General features: G+C 44.2%; 1 protein-coding gene across 1 annotated transcript; it reads right to left on the reverse strand.

The window, feature by feature from the left end:
• Nucleotides 1–4,586: 4,586 nt before the first annotated feature.
• On the reverse strand, nt 4,587–10,670 carry LOC718942 (keratin, type II cytoskeletal 6A). The gene is made up of 9 exons (XM_028829505.2): nt 10,058–10,670; nt 8,950–9,164; nt 8,540–8,600; nt 8,286–8,381; nt 7,997–8,161; nt 7,371–7,496; nt 5,741–5,961; nt 5,482–5,516; nt 4,587–5,368 (listed from the first exon to the last, which is right to left on the reverse strand). The coding sequence occupies exons 1-9, from the start codon at nt 10,595–10,597 to the stop codon at nt 5,133–5,135; spliced, it is 1,695 nt and encodes a 564-aa protein (XP_028685338.2). The 5' UTR covers nt 10,598–10,670; the 3' UTR covers nt 4,587–5,132.
• Nucleotides 10,671–19,659: the final 8,989 nt, after the last annotated feature.

Here is a 19,659-nt window from a genome sequence, read left to right on the forward strand (position 1 = left end):
CATCTTCATGAGGTACATAGTGATATTTCTATGCATGTAATATATAGTGATCAGATCAGGTAATTAGCATATCTATTGTTTTAAACATTTAGCATTTCTTTGTGTTGAGAACTTTCAATATCCTCCTTCCAGCTGTTTGAAACTAGATACATTGTCAACTATAGTCATCCTACAGTGATATAGAACACTAGAACTTATTCCTCCAAAGTAGCTATAATTTTACCTCTTTTAACAAATCTGTCTCTATCCCACCCTTCCTCCTACCCTTCCTATCCTCTAGTATCCTCTGTCCTACTTTTCACTTTTCTAAGATCAAGTTTTTTAAGCTTCCACATATGAGCAAGAATGTGTGGTGTTTAACTTTCTGTCCCTGGCTTATTTCACTTAAGATAATATCTTCCAGTTCCATTCATGTTGCCATGAATGACAAGATTTCACTCTTTATTATGGCTGAATAGTATTCCATAGTGTGTATATACCACATTTTCTTTATCCATTCATCTGTTGTTGGACACCTAGGTTGATTCTGTATCTTGACTATTGTGAATAGTGCTGCAATAAACATGAGGTTCAGATATCTCTTTGATATCATGATTTCCTTTCCTTTGGATAAATTCTCAGTAGTGAGATTGCTGGATCATATAGTAGTTCTATTCGTAGTGTTTTGGGAGCCTCCATACTGTTCTCCATAGTTGCTGTGGTAGTTTACATTCTCACCAGCAATGTATGAGAGTTTTCTTTTCTCTGCATCCTTGTCAGCTTTTTTTTTTTTTTTTTCTGTCTTTTTGATAATAACCATCCTAACTGGGGTGAGATGATAGCTCATTGTAGTTTTGATTTGCATTTCCCTGATGATTAGTGATGTCGAACATTTTATCATATGTTTGTTTGCCATTCGTATGTCTTCTTTAGATAAATGTCTGTTCAGATCACTTGCCAATTTTTAAATTGAATTGTTTGCTGTTTTGCTGTTGAGATGTTTGAGTTCCTTATATATTCTGGATACTGTTGGATGAAGACTCAACAAATATTTTAGTCTCATTCTGTAGGTTGTCTTTTCACTCTGTTGATTGTTTCTTCTGCAGTACAGAAGCTTTTCAGTTTTATACAATCCCATTTGTTTATTTTTGCTTTCATTGCCTGTGCCTTTGAGGTCTTATTTATAAAATATTTCCCAGACCAATGTTCTGAATTATTCCCTTATGTTTTCTTCTGTAGTTTTATCATTTTGGGTCTTACATTTAGCTCTTTCATTCATTTTGAGTTGATTTTTATATAAAATGAGAGGTAGGACTCTAGTTTCATTCTTTTGCATATGGATATTCAGTTTTCCCAGCACCATTTATTGAAAAGGTTTTTTTTATCCCTAACAAGTGTTGTTGAAAACTTAGCCGAAAATCCGTTGGCTATAGATATGTAGATTATTTCCTGGGTTCTCTATTCTGTTCCGTTGATCTCTGTGTCTGTTTTTATGCCAGTATCATGCTATTTTTCTTACTACAGCTTTGTGATATATTTTGACATCTTGTAGTATAATAACTTCAGCTTTGCTCTTTTTGGTCAGGATTGCTTTGGTTATTGGGCATCGGGTGGTGGTCTTTTGTGGTTCCATACAAATTTTAGAATTTCTTTTCTATTTCTGTAAAGAACTTCATTGATATTTTGACAGGGATTGCATTAATCTGTAGATTGCTTTGGGTAATATTGTCATTTTAACAATATTAATTTTTCCAATCCATGAGCATGGGATATCTTTCCATTTGTATGTATGTTCTTCAGTTTATTTCATCAGAGTTTTGTGGTTTTCCTTGCAGAAGTTTCTCACCTTCTTGGTTAAATTTATTCCTGGAAATTTTATTTCATTTTTATAGTTATTGTAAATGGGATTGCCTTCTTGATTTTTTTTAGCTAGCTTTGTTTTTGGGTTTAGAAATGCTACTGGTATTTGCTTATTAATTTTGTATCCTGCAACTTTACTGAATTTGTTTATCAATTCTAAGCATTTTTGTAGTCTTTACGTTTCTCTATATAAAATATTATGTCATCTGCAAACAGGGAAAATTTGACTTCCTCCTTTCCAGTTTGGATGCCCTTTATTTCTTTTTGTTGCCTAATTGCTCTAGTTAGGACTTCCAATACTATGTTGCATGAAAGTGGTGAGAGGACATCCTTGTCTTGTTCCAGTTCTTAGAGGAAAAACGTTCAGCTTTTCCTTGTTTAGTAAAATGTTAGCTATGGGTTTGTCCTATATGGACTTTATTATATTGAGATACTTTCCTTCTATACCTAATTTATTAAGAGTTTTTATTGTGAAGGGATGTTGAATTTTATCAAAAGTTTCTCTGCATCTGTTGAGGTGATCATACGGCTTCTGTCCATTCTATTAATGTGATGTATGACATTTAATCATATGTTGAACCATCTTTGCATTTCTGGGATAAATGCCACTTGATTATGGTGTATTCTCTTTTTGATGTGTTGTTGGATTTGGTATGCTAGTATTTTGTTGAGAACTTTTGCCTCTGTGTTCATCAGGGATATTGGCCTTTAATTTTCTTTTCCATGTTGTGTCCTTATCTGGTTTTGATATCAGGATTATACTGGCCTTGTAGAATGAGTTAGGAAGAATTTCCTCTGCTTCAATTTTTTTGGAATAGGTTGAGAAGAGTTAATATAGAGACAAGTTTATAGCAATAAGTGCCTACATCAAAAGACTAGAAAGGTTTCCAATAAACAACCTAATGTTGTACCTCGAGGAACCAGAAAAACAAGAATGAACCAAACCAAAAATTAGTAGAAGGAAATAAATAATAAAGATCAGAGCAGAAATAAACAAAAATGAGATTAAAAAATACCAAAGATCAAGGAAACAAAAAGCTGATAAACAAAACTGACAAACTATTAACTAGACTAAGAAAAAAGAGACGACGCAAATAAAATCGGAAATGAAAAAGGAGACGTCACAATGGATAACACAGAAATACAAAGGATCACTAGTGACTACTTACGAACAACTATATGCCAATAAATTTGAAAACCTAGAGGAAATGGGTAAATTCCTGGACACAAACACCTACCAAGATTGAACCAAGAAGAATTAGAAAACCTGAACAGATCAATAATAGGTAATGAGGTTGAATCAGTAATAAAAAGTGTTCTAACAAAGAAAAACCCAGGAGCAGATGGCCTTACTACTGAATTATACTGAACATTTAAAGAAGAATTAGTAACAATTCTTCTCAAACTAAGCTATCAAATTTCCGATAGAGTTGTTTGTAGTATTTCTTTATTGCATTTTTAATGTCCATGCGCCATAAGATTTTAATTTTATTTAAACCTATATGGATAATTTGTAACTTCCTTTTGCTGTATTGCTATATTCTAGATAATTTTTCTTGTCAATTATTTTCTTTTTCATTATTTCTCAAGGATACATATATATGTGGTAAGAGTGCTTAGATTTTGGAAGTCAGTCTTCACCTTTCTGCTGTCAGGAAAGTTCTGGAGAGAATGTGAGGAAGTGCCAGTGTGAGAAGCTTCCCATATTGCTGGGGGAACTTTTGGAGATGAACACTGTTGGATACCAATACAGCAGGATCCAGAAACACCAGTACAATCCAAGTAAATTTCTTCAGTGATATGAGAATCTTAGAGTTAGGAAGATAATTGTCACTCATGGAGGCAACAAGGACTGAAGTGGCCCTGAGACAGGACAAGTCAATAGACCAACCTTGAACCTCATTCTGAGTTTTCCCTTCCCCATTCATAGAAGTTAAACCAGGAGAGTTCACACCAAAGAGAGGAATAGGACCTTCTCTTCTGAGCAACATGGATTTAGTTTCTTAGGATCTCTATCAGAGCCTTAGGCCCAATATCTGTGGATCTCTATCAGAGCCTTCTCCTATGAGAAGAAGAAAATTTTCCTCTTCTACTGTCTTCACTCTTCAGGGAATAAGCAGCTGGGAGTTTTGGCCTGAGTCTTTGAGCTTGAATGTCTCCAACTTTTCCCTGTTGTGAAGATTCTTGTGATGCACATCCATGTGCGTACACCTTTCTGAATTTGTTCTATTTCCTCAGGATACATTTCTAGAAGTACAATTACAGTTCAGTGTGTGCACATTTTAATTATGCTTGATACATGTTGTCAGGCAAGTTTCTTGCTCATGAGGGCAATTATAATGATTAATCACATATCTGATTCTTTTGTCAAATGACTTGCTCTAGTTGGCCAAGAATATGTTTCTTAACTGGACAATTAGGCTGAGCCCTGGCATAAGGGGAAAAGTGATCCTGGAAACCAAGGCAGAGGGAATGGGATGTTAGTTCCTGGTATGGACAGTTAGAGTGGATAATACTGGTGGACCAGATGCCTCCCACTCCATTTGCCAAAAGTTTAGATGGAATTTAATCTAGAAACACACTCCAAATGTCACGATACTAAGCTGAAGTTTGATGACCCTCTCTAAAGGAGGTGAGTTATGTATATAAAGAATGGATTATCTTTTAAAAATAAATATTCATTTATCTGATAAAAAAGTTTAAGCCCAAAACTTGGGTCACAAAGCAAGGCAAAGTAAAAGAATACATTGTATTCTAAATCTGCTTTATTTAGCGATTGCAAAGAGCGAACAGCACAGAAATTATCACAGAGATACAGGCTTTGTACATCATAGGACTAGTCACTTGTGCTTTCATGGATACTGCAGGGGTGTGGGTTCACAAACTTGCAAGGAAGAGAGTTTGGGAGCCAGTGAAAAGTAAGTGGAAGTTGTTCTGAAATAAGCCCCAGGCAATTTTCTGCAATGAAAAGGATCAGATATCATTTTCTTATCATGCTCAGCCTCAGAGATAGAACACCGGAGGCAAGAAATTAATAATTTAGTAACAAAATGAAGCTCCAGTGGTGATTACATCATGATGTAAAATCAGAGGTTGATCTGATGGTGAGCAATGGGTGCTCAAATGGGGCTGGTATAGACAGAGAGAAGTGAGGGCACTAAGCATCCATCCCCAGCTCTACCTGGGAGAGCAGGGGAGACTGGAGGCCAGGAGAGGACAGGCAGCCTGAGAAGAGGGCTCTGCAGCCAGAGAGGGGCCTGAGAACTGTGGGACCGAGAGCTGGTGGCAGCACTTCAGTGCTTGTAGCTCTTCCTGCTGGAGGAGGAGGTGGTGGTGTACTTGATGGTGGAACTGCCGCCTCCAACAGAGCTGAGGCCACCCCCAATGGCTCTGCCGCTGCTGGAACTGAAGCCACCTCCAACGCCAAGACCACTGCCATAGGAGTAGCTGCTTCCTCCACCCAGGCCTAAGCCACTGCCGACACCACTGGCACCGCCATAGCCACTGGAGACGGTGGATTGTACCACAGCTGTGGTGGGGAGGGGACAAGGGCACAAGAAGCCACGGTGAGCTCATCTTGTCAGCCTGAGCCCAGTCAGAAGAGTGCAAGGGCAGGGGAGGAAGGCAAGCAAAGGTACTTACAGATGTTGACTTGTCCAACGCCTTCGCCATTCAGCCTGTGGAGAGGAACACAGGGAGGGTGAGACCTCAGAGAGCCCTTCTTTCCCTGGACCAGTGTGGGCAGCCTCGGTGTGTAGAAGAGTCCATGGGAAACAGCTCTTTTAGTTTCCTCTCAAGAAAAGCAATTATGGCTATGGGCAGTGCACCCTAGAGTTGTGCTCAGTGCCAGGCACCTTGAAGATGGACTCAACTGTTGGAGGAAGCCGCGTCAGTTACCCACCTGCACTCCTCGCCCTCCAGCAGCTTGCGGTAGGTGGCAATCTCCACGTCCAGGGCCAGCTTCACGTTCATCAACTCCTGGTACTCCTTCAGCAGCCGGGCCAGGTCCTGCTTGGCCTTCTGCAGGGCATCCTCCAGCCCTTCCAGCTTGTTCTTGGCATCCTTGAGTGCCATTTCCCCACGCTGCTCAGCATCAGCAATGGCGGCCTGCAGGCTGGCACACTGGAAGAGGAAAGAAATAGAAGGAACTTATCATCCAGTCTTCCAGAGGAGACTAAACCTGGCTGGTTCTTTTCTAGTGAAGAAGGGCTCAGGGGCCCAGAATTGATGGTGAATGAGCTCTGACTCTTCCTGTCTATTGTTTTTTTATTTTACAGTTTTTGTCCAGTCTGGTTCATTTGAAAAAAAAAACAAAACTCATAACCCTTTTTGTGAACCACTCTGCAGGAGAATGTGGATATTTACTACTGGGAGACACTGCAGTGGACACAGACACTGGAAGAAATGGACCTGTTGGTTTGTTTGGATTGTTGTCTCCACAGTCAAATCAAGACCAGTTATGATTACCTCATATAGATGCCACACTAACATACACGAAATTAAGACCATCCTGAAGTGAGGTGATGAGTCTTCATATAAGACTGCTGAGACCTTGCCTTCCTCCCACTCAGAATCTCTCATCTACTTGGGTAACACTTTTTTGTCCTTCGCCCTTCCTCTACTCTCTCTTTTTTCTTGAGTCTCGAGCAGATTTAAAACAACGTTTCTTGTGCTTTCTTACCTGCCCTTTTCTTTTTCAATTTGTTCCTTTGCAGTTTCCAAGTCAGTCTTCCTATGGAAATACATCCAATTCCTTCCAAGCTTGTCCAACCTATAGCCCACGGGCCACATGCAGCCCAGGATGGTTTTAAATACAGCCCAACACAAATATTTAAACTTTCTTAATACATTATGAGAGTGTTTTTCTTTTTCTTTTTCTTTTTGAGACAGAGTTTTGCTCTGTCACCAAGGCTGGAGTGTAGTGGCGTGATACCGGCTCACTGCAACCTCCGCCTCTGCGGCTCAAGCGATTCTCCTGCCTCAGCCTCCTGAGTAGCTGGGACTACAGGCACGTTCCACCATGCCTGGCTAATTTTTTTGTATTTTGAATAGAGGCAGTGTTTCACCATGTTGGTCAGGCTTGTCTCTCACTCCTGACCTCATGATCCACTAGCCTCAGCCTCCCAAAGTGCTGGGATTACAGGCATGAGCCAACAGACAAGACTGTACGTTTTTTGTTTTGTTTTGTTTTAGTTTATCAGCTATTGTTTGTATTAGTGTATTTTATGTGTGGCCCAAGATAGTTCTTCTTATTCCACTGTGACCCAGGGAAGCCAAAAGATTGGACACTCCTGATGTAAACCATGTTTTTGCAGCTTGAGCACCCTGACTGGTTCTCTCACCTGTTTGTGTCATGCCCTAGGTAGGATCCGTGTCTCCTAACCAGTGGGTACCCACTAAGGGTAGGAACTGATAGTCTCCTCTCCCTGGTTTTCATTAGTTCCAGGGGGATTTTCCCTAATATAATGGCTGATGACTGCCTGAGGAAATGACAAGAAAATGCTTCGGTCCTCCATTGCCCTTCACCTTACCTGCTTCTTGACGTGGTCGATCTCAGATCTCAGCCTCTGGATCATGCGGTTGATCTCAGCAATCTCCTGCTTGGTGTTGCGCAGGTCGTCCCCATGTCTGCCCGCTGTGACCTGCAGCTCCTCGTACTGCAGTCCAGAGGTGGAGAGAGAGACAGTGTCTACGGGTTCTTACCTGGCTAGCGATGACTTTCACTTGTGTATCATGCATGTCATGAAGTGAACCTAATGGCTTCTCCCCAAGGAACTTGAGGAAAAGCTGATGTTATGTGGTGGGTGGATACTAAACACTAGAGTCACAGACCATCCTCATTATGGCACCATTGCCTGCCTAGTTTCTTTAGGGAGTAGAAATTTTCTGTACCATTTTCTAAAAGTCAGCAATCAGGATGAAGCTAAAGGCAGAGATGACTAGGTCCTTGCCTATGGTAGTTTTCCTCCTGCATTGGGCTCGTTTTCCTCCTTGACTTGGGATAAGTTTCGCAAATGTCTACTCTAATAGTGCAGGTGCACGTCCTGTGAGAGGACCCTGGCTTCCTGTAAGGGGATGTCCCCAATGAAGTCTGCAGTTCTCTGGCATTCAGGGCTGGACACAGGGATTCCTCAGTGGCTACCCACCCTCTGCTCACCTTGGTCTGGTACCAGGACTCGGCCTCAGCCCGGCTCCTCTGAGCAATCTCCTCGTATTGGGCCTTGACCTCAGCGATGATGCTGTCCAGGTCCAGGTTGCGGTTGTTGTCCATGGACAGCACCACGGATGTGTCTGAGATGTGGGTCTGCATCTGGGACAGCTCCTGCAGAACAGAAGGTCATAAGATCAACTTCACTTCTGACATTTACAGAGATACCCAGCCCTATACATCTTCTCCCCTTTGCAGACCCCATCAGAGTAAACAGAAGGACGGTGGAGATGCTTACTGCTTCATACAAGGCTCTCAGGAAGTTGATCTCGTCTGTGAGAGTGTCTGCCTTGGCTTGCAGTTCAACCTTGTTCATGTAGGCAGCATCCACGTCCTGGGGAAAGAGCCAACAATCTGGAGTTACCTGAGCACAGCTTCCCAATCTACCCATCTTCTAGTCCCCCTACTGATTCTCCTCTCCCAGGTGAGTGACGACACAGAACCACTTCTGTCCTTCTAAGTGAATTTGAACCCCTGACTTCATCTGCTCACCTTCTTCAGAGTCACAAATTCATTCTCTGCTGCTGTGCGCTTGTTGATTTCATCCTCATATCTGCAGGAAGGAAGGCATGGGATATATTAGAGCCAGTGGGTAGGATGAAACAGAAAAGCAGCCTGGGATCCAACATTTTCCAAAATGGAATATATTCTAATTGAGCTTTCCTGACACAGAGCACCTAAGGGACGATTTTTGCTTCTCCTAAATTTGTCACTTCTTTAATCTCGCCATCCTCTCATAACCATTTGTGGTTCTTGCAGGTTTGCTCCTAGGGACTAATTTGTGCTTTCAGTTTCCATGGACATGGGTTGTTAGGAATGCCACCCCCATCTGGCCCTGGTCACCCAATGGTCTTGAAGTGTGTGCTGCAGGAAATTGAGTCCATTTCTCCTATTTAACTCACTTGTTCTTGAAGTCCTCCACCAGGTCCTGCATGCCTCTGAGCTCCGAGTCCAGGCGGCCCCGTTCCCCAACGATGCTGTCCAGCTGCCTCCTGAGGTTGTTGATGTACTGCTCGAACAATGGCTCCAGGTTCTGCCTCACGGTCTTGGTGCCCTGCTCCTGCAGCAGGGTCCACTTGGTTTCCAGAACCTTGTTCTGCTGCTCCAGGAACCGCACCTGGAGGGGAAGCAAGACGGTCATTTTCCAGGCAAAGGAAGGAAGAAAAAGTGTCTGATACCTGGTTTACTGGCAGGTCCAGGAGGTCCCCATGGTGCTGGGCTACTACAGTGCATGTAGAGAGGCTCAGGCTGGGCTCTGCTCCCCCAATCCCTTCTCCTTTGCACCCCACCAATCTCACTAGAGAAATTGTCCCACGGACCTTTGAGATGTTCTCACTCTCTAAGTTACTGAACATATTAGTGAGTTTCAACATGTCTTTTCCTTCCTTTCCCAGCCACAACCACAAACATAGTTATAAAATATTATTCATCTGATAAATTTAACACAGTTTTTATTACTGATAGGACCTCAGTTAGAAGATGTGTTAAATGTTGCCCAGTGATTCGATTCCAGTCTCATTACCCATTTGTGCAAGTGTCTCCTCTGAAACATCCTGATGTTATGGTCATTCTTTGTTTTGAGGATTAATTAACATTTCCACATAACGTGTAAGTGTCTGAAGTCTCTTTTTTCTTAATCTAGCCAAAATATCCTTTTTTGTTTCCAATTTTTTTTCATCTTACCCAGACCACAGAGTGTAATTTACTAGCCCGTGTACTCCTGGCATTTTCTTAGATACTTCAGAGGGAAGAGTTACCCTACTCCACTCTCTGATGGCATCATCTGTGCTTCAGGGTTATGAAAAGCTATGGCTCTCCCTAGGCAGGAGTGAGAACCAATCTGGAGATCCCATGTGGGAGTGATGCCCATCCCTGATACCTGCTGTGCACGGGCAGCCACTTGCACTGAGTCCCCTTCTCCCTCCCTCCTAGGTCTCCCTGGCAAGAATGTGTTGGTCCTCTGGTCTGGGGACCCTGAAGTGCCCCATGGAGGGCATGGCCCTGGCTCACCTTGTCGATGAAGGAGGCGAACTTGTTGTTGAGGGTCTTGATCTGTTCACGCTCCTCGGCCCGCACTCGCTGGATGGTGGGGTCGATTTGCAGGTTGAGGGGAGTCAGGAGACTCTGGTTGACGGTGACCTCTTGGATGCCTCCAGGGGGGCACACAGGGAAGCCAGGGCCCCCAAAGCCACCAGCAAGGCCGGCTCCACCACCCAGACCAAAGCCAATGCCGGCTCCACCACCGAAACCAAATCCACTCCCGGCGCCACCAAAGCCATAGCTGCCTCCGGCTCTGCTGCCATAGCCGCCACCGATGGCACAGCTGCCCCCTCCAATGGAGATCCTCTTGGAGCCCCCCAGGCCATACAGGCTGCGGCTGCCAAAGCCAGCTCCTCCACACGCGCCACCCAGGCCACCACTGCCCCTGGAGCGGGACACGGAGACGCTGCTGAAGCCAGAGCGGCTGACCCCAGGGAGCCTGGCTGAGCCGGCACTGAAGCCCCTGCGGCTGCTGCTGTGGCTCCTGATGGTGGTGGATGTGCTGGCCATGGTTCCAGGAGATGAGAGGGCTGAGGAGAGCGTGAGAGGCTGGAGGTGAGAGGGAAGAGAAGCAGGACTAAGAATCAGGCTCCGGGCAGCAGCTTATATATGGAGAGCATGGGCTGGGCCCAGTCCTGGAAGGTGAGCTTGCAGGTTGGGAAGGGCTGGGCTTTACCAACAGTGAGATCACACCCAGTTTCTAGAAAGGTATGAAATATGAAGATTGCTTTTTGGCTTCCTTTAGTCATAGAGAAATTCTCCTGCCTTCCAGCCTTGACTTGATCCTAACGCAATAAGCCTGGGTATACATTCACTGAAGTCATGAGTTAGTCATGTCCTCAAACAAAGGAGACAAGGAGCTGATCTGTGATAATTGTCCCCTCCTTCTTCTTCATCAGACACTCCCTGTGTGCCCCCTTCCCACACAGGTTTTCTCCTCCACTGGCACCAGCCTCACCCACTGAGTGGGATCCTTCCTGAGGGCGTATGGGCATTTGCCCGATGGCCTGAGCAAGAAGTGGCCTGTTGTGTTTTTTCCATTGCATTTGGACCAGTTCTTCTGGAGCTCCTGGCTGTCCTCCCTGGCATCCTGGACATAGGAATGGGGTCTACTTTGGAGATCTAACCCTCCTTTGTCAGGCAAGAGGGACAGAGGTGTTGAGTCTTTACACTGTAGCAGCAGCATTTGCGCTGTGTGCTGTGTGATCACCTGCCCATGTGGCGTTTACCTAAGACGATGGGAGAAGACATTGCCCACGGTGCCCAGAGACCTTACATCTGCAAGGAGTTTCTTTCCATGTCTGCACCTCCCTCTCCAGTGCTTGCTTTCCCATTGAGCTTAGTCTCATGTAAATCTGCCTTTCCAGCTGAAATTCATAGACACCTTCTGCACCTGCTGTTTTGGAATATTTACATAGAGCTTAATTTAAACAACTGAAAATGAGTGGAACAAAAATCATTAAGGAATTCACTGGATTTTTATTCCCACAGATTTTGACATTTCTTAAGAATCAAGAGTCAGACCGTTGAATGGGGTGTGTAGGGAAAGTCGAGGGGCGTATGGAAGCAGTGAATCATAAAAATGTGCCCTTACAAGTGTGATGATGTAACATGTCAATTCCACATTTTAATTTCTGATCTCAGTGCTTGAAATCTCAAATCCATATGCACCTTCTGAGAGGGTGGGCAGACCGTCAAAGGTGAGTGTGCTTGGTTTAGAGAGGAATGAGCTTCACTTTGTCCAGTCCATGCATGAAGCACTGTGTATGAGGAGAATGGAGAGCAATCCTGGGCAATCTTGTTCTGTGAGAACCTATGGATAAATGAGCAACCGTAGGAGGAAGGACAAACTCCCACGCTAAGAAGAGCCTCAGGAAAGCTCTTGTTACTATTTTAAAAGCAGTCCCATTTCTCCAACATTTAGAGGGGGGGACACAGCATCCAGGAGAACAGGGTGTTCCCTGTCTAAAGGAGGTGCTAACTCAGCGTCTGGCAAGAATGAGATACCTTCTCAAGACAACGGAAGCAGCTCCCCTCCCTCCACCCTGGTTGCACAATGGTTGACCAAGAATGTGCTTCCACCCAGTTCTGGGAAAGAAGTGTTCCTTCTGGTATGTGCTCCGACCCACTCCACTCTCTTGGGATAGAGGCTTTAGGGTTGGCATGAATGATGCTAGGATGGGTAAGAAGGGTTGGCAAGTCAGGTGGGAGTTATATGCATTTACCCAGTGTCCTATGTCTGTGTCAATGTCCAATGTCCACGGTTGCTTTCAAGCTACAATGACAGAATTAAGTAGTTGCAACAGAGATTGTATGCCCTGAAAAGCCTAAAATAGTCAGTTTGTCCCTTTAAAGAAAACATTTGCCAACCCCCGGTTAAGAGCATGGACTCTGGAGTCAGAGTGCTCAGGCTGGTGACCAAGCGCCTGGGTGTCCCTATGCACTTTCTTAACCCCTTTGTGCCTTGTTTTTACACCTGTAAACTGGGAGTGAACATAGCACTGGCCTCAGAGTGCTATTGTAAGGCTTAAGTGAGATAATTAATTGAAGGTCTTAGCATGGTGTCTGGCATATAATTTCTCACCGAAGGTGAGCTAATATTATCATAGGGAAGTATGAAGACATTTTGTACGTAGAGGCCCACAAGAAGCATCAAGAATGGGGACACAAGTGCAGGGTACGTGTGTGGGGGAAGGAGGTGGTTTAGAGAACGGTAAGAGAAATAAAACCAACATTGCAGGCTTGTGCCACGTTAGTAAGGACTTAGGAAGCCATGTATAGAGGTTTGCCCTGCTCCCAGAGGCCACACAGAGCCGCAGAAGGCAGAAGAGCAACAGGATCAGAAAAGCAATTTGCAAGCTTGCAGCCACTCTGCTGAGCAGCAGCGTGGGACAGACAGAGCTCCACCCGGTGGGGGAGGCAGCATGTTGTCTGAGTAACTGGAAGGAAACGTGGTTGGAGAGAGGATCCAACCTCTGAGTCCTTGACGGGAGCCCAGAAGGCTGCTCTCCCTCTTCTGGAGTCAGGCTCCCCCTCCCATCCTCTGCTGGGTCTCAGGCTGTTCTCTGGGGTATGCACACAGGGGCAGCTGCCATTAACCAGCACACCCAACTGCATCAGTTCCTTTTTCACTAATGTGTTCCTGTCTTTTTAAGTGTGGGGGTGAACTCATCCCTGAATAAAACATGTAGTGTAATTCATTCAGTCTATTGGAGGACGATTTAACTTCAACTTCTTATTCAATCGCAGCCTTGTCATGTACATCAGACAGCACCAGCGATACAAAGTGCCGTGTTTAATTTCCTGACACAAATGTATCTCCTTTTGCTAGATTTATATGACATTCTCTAATGTATCTACTAAGAGCTTTTTTTTAAAAAAAAAAATCCCCATTCCCACCTGCCAGGCATGCTCTGGGAACCAAGTCCAGTGACCCCAGAGAGTGAGGTCAGCTGGGAGGACTCATGAGAGGTGATGAGGGGCTTCTTTTTTTTTTTTTGAGACAGAGTCTCACTCTGTCACCCGGGCTGGAGTGCAGTGGCCGTCACTGCAAGCTCCGCCTCCTGGGTTTACGCCATTCTCCTGCCTCAGCCTCCTGTGTAGCTGGGACTACAGGCGCCCGCCACCTCGCCCGGCTAGTTTTTTGTATTTTTTAGTAGAGACGGGGTTTCACCATGTTAGCCAGGATGGTCTTGATCTCCTGACCTCGTGATCTGCCCGTCTCGGCCTCCCAAAGTGCTGGGATTACAGGCTTGAGCCACCGCGCCCGGCCTGCAGTGGAGGGAGAGTTAGAGAGGAGGGAATCCTGCTGCCCCGGAAGATCTATTTCTGATTCCACTTCTTCCCAGCCCCCACCACCCCTAAAGGGTAGTTTGCACCTGGCTTATTTGCCATTGACTGTCTCTGTCTTTTCTTTGTCCGGGTGTGGGAGGTGCCTATTGTTCCTGGCCTGCTTTCAGACAGCTGCCCTAGGCTGGGCCCTGTTTCTTTTCTCCCCTGTGAGTCCCGCCCTCTCTACTCTTTCTCTGCCTTAGCACCCAGGAAAGGGTCATGTTCATAGGCAGGCCACCCCATCTACCCTGGATGGTTATTCTCAGATGAAACCTCTCTGGTGACCATGGCTTATGTCCCATGGTGGTGCCCAGAGGTGTTCTGTTTCCCTAGAGGAGCCGAGTGGGGAAGGCACAACCTTCATAATAAGATTACAACAAAGGGTGATCATTCAGGCAACTATGTGAGAGAAACCAAAGCACGCAGTATGAGTAAGCAGGATGACAGCCAGACTCCTCCCCAGGGGACAGCTGAACCCAGCCTCTTCCCTCTGCCGGGAGAGCCTCCCTTCAGGTGGGAGCTGCCTCTGATTGCCTTGGAATGCAGAATGCCTTTGTTCCAGGCCCAGGGATTAACCTGCACTCTTGAGTTGTTCCCAGTCTGCAGGGAGGGCAGGAGGGAGCTCCTGAAGTCTGAGCTCCTGGAAAGTCTGCCTCAAAGAGGATTTGCCTAGGCGTTCTGCCTCCCAGGGTGGAGTCGGCAGATGAGAATGAGGGAGAGGCTATTGTCATCATCATCAAAAGCTTTAAGACTCAGTGCTTAATCCTGCAAGCCACATTGCAGGATGATGCTTCTCAGAGGGAATCCCAGGGAGCTAGGCCTGTCCCTAGGGAGCACCCACTGAAAGAGAAACACCAGCAGCCACACATGTAAGTAACATAGACAGTAGCACGAAGGCTGGTGTGAGACGTGCAGCCTTCTATGGTAGACCTAGTGGTTCAGAAAGTCTTGAAAGCCTCAAAATTGTATTACTTAGTAATCATGTTGTTTATGAATATGCAATATGCACCTAGCTCTGGAGCTTCCCTTCTGTTTCTCAATTTTCACACACATGGTCTGTGTATTTTTTTTTTTTTTTTTTTTTTTTGCAGAGAACACTGACAGCATTGCATATCTGAACATGATCCATGAGTGGCTTTCTCTACAGCCACAGGAAGTCTCACAACTCTATTTTCCAGCGGGACAGGGCTCTACCTTAGGTCAATTGTGCAGTCCAGAGGTCACTTGAATAACATTTTGCACAAGACAACCTGCCCCTAAAAGTGTGGTCCCAAATCCCCAGATGTGACGTCATGTGACTTTCTCGTTGAGGATACATCAAGAACCTCTTTCTCACAGACTTGAGGGATGGAGGGAAGCATTATAGCTGCCACTTCAACCATCAAAAATAGATTATATGCCAGAAACGGTGGCTCACGCCTGTAATCCCAACACTTTGGAAGGTTGAGGCGGGTGGATCACTTGAGTCTAGGAGTTTGAGAGCAGCCTGGGCAACACAGTGAGACCTCATCTCTACTCTCTACAAAAAGTACAAAAATTAGTGGGGGATTATGGTGCATGCCTGTAATCCCAGTAGCTTGGGAGGCTGATGTGGGAGGACTGCTTGAGCCTGGGAACCAGAGGTTGCAGTGAGCTATGACCATGCCACTGCACTCCAGCCTGGGCAACAGAGCAAAACCCTGTGTCAAAAAAAAAAAAAAAAAGAAAAAGAGGAGATTTTGGCAAGGAGTCTGGAGTGAACTGGAAACAATCATTAGCCTGTACGATTGATGCATGTTCTGTGCTTCGAGGGGCAAATATTGAGTGTTTGTACAATTACAGAAATGACTCTGATGACTCCCTACACATTGAGTTTGACGCATGTTCATAGAAAATGTGGTTACCAAGTGATGTATTTTGCATGTGCCCAATCCGTCTTGATTTACCCTGTGCATGCTGGTATTGGGTAAGTAGGTGCACTTGGACTTTTACATCATTGGAAAGTGCACAACTGGGCTGGGCACTGGCAGGCATATTTGGAAGAAGGAGACAACCTTTGGCTTTCCTGATCCATGTGGGAACGCTAGTTAGAGGAGGAAGAGCAGTGTGTATCTTATGAATGAGACATTTTGATGATGGGAGGCAAGAAGGGAGGTTGGAGGTGCAGATAAGTGCTTCGGGGAAGATGAGAAGGTGGGAAAGGGACAGGTTGCACAACTGCATGAGGCAGGGGCCCTCCTCGATGAGCAGGGGATTGTGTGCAGGTGAAGGACCAGGCTCTCCTTCTGTCACGTGGCTGAGGTCCTTGATAAGAACAAGGTTGAAGGGAGCCCTGCCAGCATTCCAGAGAGACCAGTAAAATCTCCAAGAAGCGTTTCCAATGGACTAGTTTCCTTTTCTCTCCACTGCCTTCCCCAGTTCCCATCTCCCTTCTTATCCATCTCCACTTTGAACTCTGGTTTCTACTTCCTCACCCTTCATGGCTCCCCTCACTATACTGTGTAATTTTTTAAAAGTATAATTGGGAAAAAATATTTCAACTATCCCCCTGTAACATACCCAGGGCCTGGCTTAAATAATGTAAGAGATAGGATGAAGTGCAATCTTATAGAGGGTTGTCTCACTCCATTGGCCTTCTGGTCAAACAACCCTTATTTCTGGAAAATATCTGGTGAATTCAGGAAAATATTTCAAGAAAAATATCTGATTAATTATGAGGTAATAGGTAATTCCTCCACATTTGGAGTGATTTGGAGTAATTCACACCCATAAAATTTACTTTCAAATCATTTTACTCTTAGAGTACAAATACCCTAGAAAGCAAACCAGTCTCCTCTGAGATTTCCTGGAATTTCATGGCTGCTTCCATCTGTTAATCTTATATAATTTCACTTTAAGCCTAGGGGCAGGATTAGCGACAGATCATTGATATTCTGGCAGAAGTCTGTGGAACTCATGTTGCAAGTGAGGCCTCAGGGGGATCTGATAAATTTAACTTCCTTCTCCTTTTCCTCTTCCCTTCCTTCAGCTGTTTCAGGGAAATAGCCTGGGTTTTTCCAGATAGGCGCAGAAGCACACACAACATGGCTAGGAAAGTTTGGACCTGTGGCAGAAACTGTAGATTGGCTAATCCATCCAACGGAAGTTCCATTCCTAACACACGTCTTTCTTTGCTATCTCCACTATCGCAAGAGGAAAAGCGAAATCTTCTTTCTCTCTTTATTTTTATTTTATTTAATATCATTTTATTTCATTTTTTAGAGATGGAGGTCTTGCCCTGTTGCGTGGCTTGGCTTGAAGTGCAGTGGCATGGTCATAGCTCACTGCAGCCTCCAAGTCCTGGGCTCAAGTGATCCTGGCCTTAGCCTCCCAAAGTGCTAGGATTAAAGGGAAGTTCCACCTTGCCCAACCACTTTCTCTTTTTAAGAAAACAGTTTCGTTTATTGAGGTAGAATTTACATACAGAGAAATGTACAGCTCTTAAGTATAGAGTTCAATCTATTTTGAAAAATTCATGCATCTCTATAAATCACACACTATCAAGGTATAGAATATTCCCATTACTCCAGAAAATTATTTTGTGCACCTTCCCTATGAATCCCACTGCACCAAGCAAACACTGTTTTGATTTTGCCAGCAAAGAATCATACAGTGTATACATAATGCACATGTGCCATGTATATACATGTTGTGTGTGTCTGGCTTTTTTCACTCAACAAAATGTTTTTGAAATTTACCCAGGTTGTTGTTCGCATCAGTAGTTTATGCTTTTTTACAGCTAAGTGGTGTGCTGCTGTATGAATATACCACAGTTTGCTTACTCATTCCTACAGATGAGTTCCTGGGATATTTCCAGTTTGGGGTTACTGTGAATAAAGCAGTTATGAACATATTTGTGAATATTTCTGTGGGCAGATGTTTTCATTTTGCTTAAACAAGTACTTAGAAATTGAATTGTGACATCAAGGGCCAGTGTGTTTTAGCTTTCCAAATTAATTGTACAATTTTTAAAAATAGACTTTATGAACAACTTCAGGTTCACAGCAAAATTTAGCAGAGTACAAAGAGTTCTCATATAACCCCCGCACCCACACATACATGCATGGCTTTCTCATTATCCACATCCTCCACCAGAGTGGCACATTGGTTACAACTGGTGAGTCTACATTGATGTGTCATTGTTATTCAAAGGTCATAGCTTACATTAGAGTTCACTTTTGGTTTTGTACATTCTATGGGTCTTTAAAAAATGTATAATATGTATCCACTGCGGCGGTTTACCACAGTTACTATGGGACTGAATGAAGGGGGACAAATGTATAAATGAAAACTTAAGACAAAAGAAACTGTTTTAAAGAAGGAGTCCAGGGAAGAAGAAGAGAGCTCCCTACTTCTAGTGAGCAAAGGCAGCCCACTGAGCTTCCACAGTCCTTCGTATTTTTTGGGTAGAAAGAGCAGGGAGGAGGAGGTAATGATTGATCAGCTGCTTAATTTATCACAGGTTCACATTGCTGTTAACAGGCATCAATTATGCCTAATCACAAGAAACACTGCGCTTGGGGTTTGACTGCCCTCAGCATTCCTTCTGGGTGGCAGATGCTGTTTGTCAGTTTGCCAACAACCTGCATTCATGAGAACAGTTTGCTGTTTACTCATATAGCCTCCAGTGGTATACTGAGTTGATCACGACCCTCACTCATTCTGCCTGCAACAATCCACCATTAAAGTATCATACACAATAGTTTCATTGCTCTAAAAATCCTCCTGTTCCACTTACTCAGCTCTTCTTCCGCCCTAACCATTGGAAGCCAGTGGGCTTTTGATGGTCTCCATAGTTTTGCCTTCTTCAAAATGTCATATAGTTGGAATCATGCAGTATGTAACCTTTTCAGATTGGCTGCTTTCGCTTAGCAATATGCATTTAAGGCTCCTCTAGGTCTGTTCACGGCTTGATAGCTCATTTTTTTTAGTATTGAATAATGAAATTCTATTGTATGGATGTACCACAAATTGTCTATTTATTCACCCAATTATCTATTTAAGCACCCATCTTGGTTACTTCTAGGTTTTGAAAATTAGGAATAAAGTTGCTATTAATATATATGTGCAAATTTTTATGTGGGCATTAGTTTTCCATTTCTTTGAGTAAATATGAAGGAGTGAAACTGCTGGATTGTATGGCAAAAGTATGTTTACTTTTTTGGGTTTTTTTTTTGTTTTTTTGTTTTTTTGTTTTTTGAGACGGAGTCTTACTCTGTCACCTGGGCTGCAGTGCAGTGGCGCGATCTCGTCTCACTGCAACCTCCGCCTTCTGGGTTCAAGCAATTCTCTTGCCTCAGCCTCCTGAGTAGCTTGGATTACAGGCAAGCGCCACCACGCGCAGCTAATTTTTATATTTTCAGTAGAGATGGGGTTTCACCATGTTGGTCAGGCTGGTCTCTCACTCCTGATTTTGTGATCCTCCCGTCTCAGCCTCCCAAAGTGCTGGGATTACAGGCATGATCCACCATGCCTGGCCTTATTTGGGGACTTTTAAACTATCTTTCTGTTATTGATTTCCACCTTACTTCTATTGTGGTATGAGAGCATGCATTGTATGATTTATATATTTTTAAAAAGTTTTGAAGTATGTTTTATGGCCAGAATCTTGGTGAATGTTCTATGTGAGCTTGAGAAGAATGTGTAGTCTGCTCTTGTTTGATGAAGTATTCTAAAGAAGTCAATTATATCGAGGTGACTGATGGTGTTTTTGAGTTCAACTA

This window comes from Macaca mulatta, chromosome 11, assembly GCF_049350105.2.
Source record: "Macaca mulatta isolate MMU2019108-1 chromosome 11, T2T-MMU8v2.0, whole genome shotgun sequence".
In the NCBI taxonomy this organism is placed as follows: Eukaryota; Metazoa; Chordata; class Mammalia; order Primates; family Cercopithecidae; genus Macaca; species Macaca mulatta.